Source organism: Ricinus communis, chromosome 4, assembly GCF_019578655.1.
Source record: "Ricinus communis isolate WT05 ecotype wild-type chromosome 4, ASM1957865v1, whole genome shotgun sequence".
Taxonomy (NCBI): domain Eukaryota; kingdom Viridiplantae; phylum Streptophyta; class Magnoliopsida; order Malpighiales; family Euphorbiaceae; genus Ricinus; species Ricinus communis.
Window position 1 is genome coordinate 11,752,876 of NC_063259.1, and position 6,377 is coordinate 11,759,252.

The 6,377-nt window shown below is 31.1% G+C and overlaps 1 protein-coding gene across 1 annotated transcript; it reads right to left on the reverse strand.

The window, feature by feature from the left end:
* Positions 1-2,177: 2,177 nt before the first annotated feature.
* Positions 2,178-5,431, reverse strand: LOC8286231 (F-box/kelch-repeat protein At1g51550). Its single transcript, XM_002518788.4, has 2 exons — positions 4,717-5,431; positions 2,178-3,346 (listed from the first exon to the last, which is right to left on the reverse strand). Exons 1-2 carry the CDS (start codon positions 5,147-5,149, stop codon positions 2,391-2,393), a joined length of 1,389 nt encoding a protein of 462 aa, XP_002518834.1. The 5' UTR covers positions 5,150-5,431; the 3' UTR covers positions 2,178-2,390.
* Positions 5,432-6,377: the final 946 nt, after the last annotated feature.

Consider the following 6,377-nt stretch of genomic DNA (forward strand, 5'->3'; position numbering starts at 1 on the left):
TGCATGTGGTTGAAATCTTGGATGAATTGTAGGAGAAGGGATTACTACTTTAAGTCTTGGAGTGGAATCGAGAAATGAACAAGAGGGGTTGGATCCATAGATCGTTTGTTCAAAATGTAATTGTTGAAGGCCTTCTCTCTCATGGCAAGCTTCAAAAAGCTTAATATAGATTTGGATCATGGAGAAGACCCGATTTTATTAAATTTCTCTTAAATTATATAAGTCATTTTACTCTAATAATGGTTTTCTTTTTATGATGACTTTTAATTTTATGAAAGAAAATGAACAAAAAATAAATGTAAAATATAAAGTCTTTCGACAGAAAAGAAGGAAAGATAGCACAAAAGTTAATAAAAAGAGCACCTTACTCGCACATATACGTTACGCGCATTGCCAAATGAACCGTTGAGTGTTTCTAGTTGATTGCTTTTGTGTTACGATTTATTGAGTTCAAGTGTTTGATAGATCAATATGATTCTTACAATTGTTTTAAACCTATGAATTTGTTTCTTCTTATGCTTTAAACAAAAAATTTACTAATTAAGCAACTACATCTTATAAATTGAAATGTAATGATGCACGATCAATTAGCTTAAGGCATAGGCCTAAATAGGGCTATGGTGTGGACAAACGAGTATAGTCAAACTTTAGCAAGTTTGAGTTTGATTATCGAAATCAATTTTTTTTTTTTTAGTTTTACTTATTTAAATTTATTTATTGAACTTAACTTAAATTTTTAAATTAGTTGATTTATTTAATAATATAATTTATTACATCTATGGAAATTAATTAAAATATTAAACATTCAATGTTCAATACAAGTTAATTATAAAATATAATAAAAAGAATAACTTTTACACATTAATTTATATAAATTGATCAAGCTACATATTTTACCTTTTTACAAGCATATTAACAAGCTCATTTTAATGAGTTAGTTCATAAATAAGCTCACAAGTCTTTAAATGAGCCATCTTGTGAGCTAAAGTATTGACTCATTTGAACTTAATTTGTTAACACTAATAGGCCTATATTAATAGCCTCGAACAAGCTTTTGTCGAGCAAATCTCCGAATAATTAATGAGAGACTTGATTCATTTACAACCCTAGGCCCATGTCGAATGTTTAGTGTCCCGAAAAGAAAAAAGGACTTCAAAGATAATTTTAATACACTTATAGGCCATAAAAGTAGCTATTACTAAGGGACCTAAAAATTAAATAAATTTTATATTTTGTACTTATTTTTAAAGTTAGAACATATATTTAAATTTTTCAATTTTAATGACATACTTTGATATTATTTCCAATATTAGCCTATGAAAAAATTATTAGTTAAATTTCGTTAATGTAGCTACAATTCTAGCGATAATAAAAAAGAGAAAAAGAAGTTAAGTCAAAATTATAATTATTGACTCATTCTATAATAAAAAAAATGATGTCATTTAAGTAAATAAATGAATGATCTAATATCTTATATTCTTTTTTAACATTTTACTCATTTTTATTAAGATTCGGAAGATCTAATATTCTAACTTCTTATCCATCTCTAGCTCTTTTTCTTTTTCCTTTGTCGTTTGTAGCAATGATCAAAAGCATTCCAAGCGTTAGATTTCTAGGATTTTAAACAAATATAGTAAAAAAGATTTTTCCTCAAATGTCTAGGGATGAGTTAACAACTCCAATGCTAATTCAATTTTTTTTATCTTCTAAATTATAGCCACATCAGCAAATTTTAATTAATAATATTACTGGAGGCTAAAATTGGAATAAATATCAAAACACATTATTAATATCTAAAAAATAAAAATACACACTAGATTTAATAACAAGTGCAAAGTACATTATTATCTGGCAAGTCATAAAAAATTTTGCGTGGCCTTTAGGGATAGAGATCAATTAGCCATAAAATTCTGTAAGATTTCATGTAGTATAATTTCCTGTCTTTTCATTCTCATAATCAATCAAGTCCTAGTTTTCATTAAGAATCTCAAGCCCCAGCTTATCTTTTTGTTAAAAGACAAATCTCCAGCCCCATCCTGACTCTCACCAAAAACATGTTGGGTCTTAAGGGCCTAACTACACTTCAGTGCTACTCAACCATCCCTGTACCCTGCAAGGAGCTAACCTACGTTTCCTTCTAAATGTCATTTCGAGATATTTAAAAGCAGTAGCTCTAATGAGTTAAAATTTTCCTGGTTCTTAGAGAAGATTGTTTCAAGATCATAGACAAGCCCTATGAAGCCACTTACTACTAATAATCATCGATGCATGAAAGATATGTACAGAATATGATGAGGTACATGAGAGAACTACCATATGCAAGATTAAGCAAATGATAGGAGGACGTTCTGAATGTACTCCATGCTAGCCTTAGTACCTTCTGCTTCTGTTTAAAGCAGAGTCCCAAGCTCTACAAGAAAGAGCTCCCCGTCAAACCTCAACCCAGATGCTTCAGCAGGCTGAAGTACGCCATCCACCATTCCACCAAACACATACAAGTAACGCCCTGAATGATCTCCGCAGGCCCGATGGAATGACCTGCGATTGGGTTTATAACCCTTTGCCTTGAGCCGTTTCCACATATTTGCCCGCAGTGCAGTTGGCAGCATTTGAGTGGATATCATTGAACTAATATCTAACATCCAAAAGTCATCCTTCCTATGTCTGTATGAATCTTCACCTCCATAAATTAACACACGGCCCCCCAAAGTTAGTGTAGCTGAGTGACCAACTCGTGGCAGTGATACTCCTTCAGGTATATTTTGCAATTCATAGAGCATCTGTACCCATTTTAACTGACCGTCAGACATCTGCAACAACCAAACATCATTTAGCACCTCGTAACCCAATCCTCTTCCACCAAATAAAACCAATCCAGGTTCCCCAATGCATGTTAGTGAGTGCCCTGAACGAGGTGGTGGTGATGGATGAATGACAAGCTCATGCCATGTTCCAAAACAAAGATTTTCTGAAAGTTCCAAAACCCAGGTGTCGCCCAATCTAAGGCCATTTAGCCCAATTCCACCCTGGATAACCATCTTCCTTTGATCAATGCAACAAGCAGCATGAGCCCCTCGCGATGGTGGGGCAAGGGATTGAACACTGAGCAACCTCCACGAGAGCGAGATACAAAGGTTATCGCTGAAGATTAGTTGCCCAATCCATGTATCATTCTGACGGATTCCCCGGTCATTGATTCCTCCAAAGAGAACAAGCAGATGGCCAATGACGACACACGTGTGCCCAAATCGTCCACTAGGAACTCCTGAGTCAACCTTCTGCCACTTGAATGTCCTTGGAAACTCATTCCCTATGTATGCCACCCATGTGTCATCAAGATGGCGTCCTACAAGATCAAGAAAAGAAGGTTGCGTTTAGAATGATCAAGAGATCATTTCAATACTTCTTCTAGCACTTAAAATATAGCTATATCTTTAAGATTTAAGATACAATGATTATTCAATCAATCAAAGGAATATGAAATCATGAGAACATTCATAACAAGAAGCACATAAGACCAAACATGACACTGAATATTTTACACGACATAATGGATTTTGAAAATCACAAAAAAGAAAAGAGACAAGTAAAAGAAAAAGAAACAAATGGCAATTAAGAACCTGTTATCAATGGAGACGTGCTGAAAGGCCAGCTATATAAGAAATGAAAGGTTAATCCCCATTTAGTCAGGGAAATGATGGTGAGTATACTTAAACATATACACATTGAAAGTTGAGAAGGTAGGGCAGTGCAGCAAAACAGATAAGATCGCGTTCCTCTAGCAATGAAGTTCTAAATGAATGACTCTGGTTGCACTCTCATTCTACAGTGAAGGTTTGTGCAATGACACTTACTTTGACTTAGGTTCCATAAAGGTTATCTCAATGTGTTTTTGGAACTTAAGTACTACAATGTCCTCAAAATAATTATGCTCTAATTTCGAATATTAATGGACTTAGTGTGGTGTAGGATGGAGGGAAAGATTAAGATTGGAGTTATTGCGTATGCAATTTCCATGCCTTATTTTGAGTGTTACACGATTCATTAATAGGAAAGTTCACATAGAAGCAGCAGAGTGAGATCTCATATACATATAGATGTATAGATAGATAGTCTCAAGCATATAATTCACATGACACTTAAGCAGTGAACTTGCTAACTCTGTATTTTAAAGAAGAAATCGCCCATGATCGATTAATAATAAATTGAGTTATTGAAATCATTGTCCAATCCACAGGCTAAAACATTTCCTAGTGGCTTTAATCCCTGGCACCTCCATGCCCTTTGAGCTAAATGGGTGTATTGGTGATATTGTGCATGATTGATATAGAATGGAAAAAAGAAACTTCATGTTTGAACATCTCTGACTTAACAAGTGATACCTGATAAATGATCTGCATCTGTGCTTTCCCTGCCACTACTATCTACCTCACTTCATTGAATAAACAATTAGCCAAATTGAGTTGATAAAACTGAAAGCTTTAAGCTTTCAGTTTCAGTTCTAATAATTTCTTCTCTGGAAAGAGTAGCAACAGAAAACCCACAATGAAAGTTCCCAATCCATCTTTAATTTCATCACTCATAATATATAACTAATGCTACAGAAATTTTAAGCACCATAATCAGCAAAATAAGCAGTGAATGAAGCAGCTATAAAGTAATACATATTACACAATTAAGATACAAAAACCATTCAGGAAAAAGAAAGTGACTGACCTCCCTCACAGCCACCACCAAACAAAACCAAGCAATCGGAGATAAAGTTGAGAGAGTGAGAGGCCCTGGGGCTTGGAAGTAGGGAATCAGTATCTGGGTCAGATAATTTGTGGCAAGAAATAGTGTCAAGCAGTGAGACCTGCTTGTATAGCCTCATCCATGGAAAGTGTTGATTCTTGAGTGCATCCACCGACGTGGGTCCCCAATCTCTCTTGCAAATGGATTCCCAGAGTGCATCAGAACTCGTTAAAGACGTGAATCTCTTGCAGGTCATGCCAAATGACAGAATTGAATCTATTGGAAGTAGAAGTAAGATTGTGAAGAGATGGTCTTGAGCTATGTTTATCATAGGACATGATGATGGTGATGGTGATGACGATGATGATGATGATTCGCTGGTGTTGAAGCCAGTGGTATTTGCTGTCTCAGCCATGAACAGAGCAGCCACTATTTCTGCAAGTTATGATTGCTAGTGGAAGAAAAGGCTATGGTTATTGGACTAACTTACCACCAAAATGTCCCTGTTGTTGTTTTTGCATAGAAATGGTAATTGTTCTTTTCTTTTTTTTAATAGATGGTAATGGTTACTCTTGTAAGTTTATTTTTTAGTTTTCTCTTCTTCTTTTTCTACTGCCTTACTCTACCGGTCTTGGATGAATGACATACAAAGTGAATATCTAATTTAAAATACCTCTCACTCTCCAATAGTATTTTTTAGATATTTTAAGTATATCAAATTTTTTATCATTTAAAAAGTTAAATAACATATTTTTTAAATGTATATGTTATATTTTTATATAATATCTTTTAATTTATTTCTATTGCAATTTTAATATATTATTTTAATTTTTTTATTTATTATATTAATACTAAATAAAAAATATAATTACTTTAGAAATAATAATTTTTTTTTAAATGTATAAGAATATAATTATATATTATTTCTATAAATACAGATTATCGTATAATTCTAAATTAATTTATTAATTAGTATAATATCAAAGATAAAATTAAAATTCTATTTTCTTAAAATTTGAATTATTTTCGATTAAAAATCCAAAAAAAATTATACCAAAAAATTATATTATATATTATTAAATCAAATTAATTTAACTAATTAAAAAATAATAAGATTGTATTAATAAATTTATTCTTTTCTTTCTTTTTGTATTTTTATATGTATTATAATATAATACATAAATTTTTTATTTATTAAATTTTATTATTTAGAGATTTAAAATTTACTTTTATTTTAACTTTAATAAATTTATTATAAATTTATAAATTTTGTTAGTTGATATTTTATAATTCTATCCTTTTCTATTAATAAAAGTTAAAATAAAATAAAATTGCTAATACTCAAGAAAAAGTATAATTTATACTAAAATATTGAGTTCTTTTACATATATAGTAAATGAGATGCAAAATTTTATTTTTATTTTTATGATCTAAAATCTAAAAACTTTTATTTATACATTTTTTTAAAACTGTAATATGGGTTTTTTTTAAAGTATTTTATTAGCATATTTTAATATTATTTTTTATTAGTATATATTATTTTCATAATTTATCTCTATCTATTTTTTTATTGTTATAAAGATCAAAATAACTGTTATAACAAAAAAATATCATTATTTTTGACTCCATTAAATGTTTTTTTT

Bases quoted from the DNA above. Each gene is read 5' to 3' on its own strand.
- LOC8286231 (XM_002518788.4), bottom strand. From the start codon at position 5,149: ATGGCTGAGACAGCAAATACCACTGGCTTCAACACCAGCGAATCATCA. The intron at 3,347-4,716 runs GTCAGTCACTTT...TTGATCTTGTAG, and splicing joins TGGTGGTGGCTGTGAGGGAG to GACGCCATCTTGATGACACA.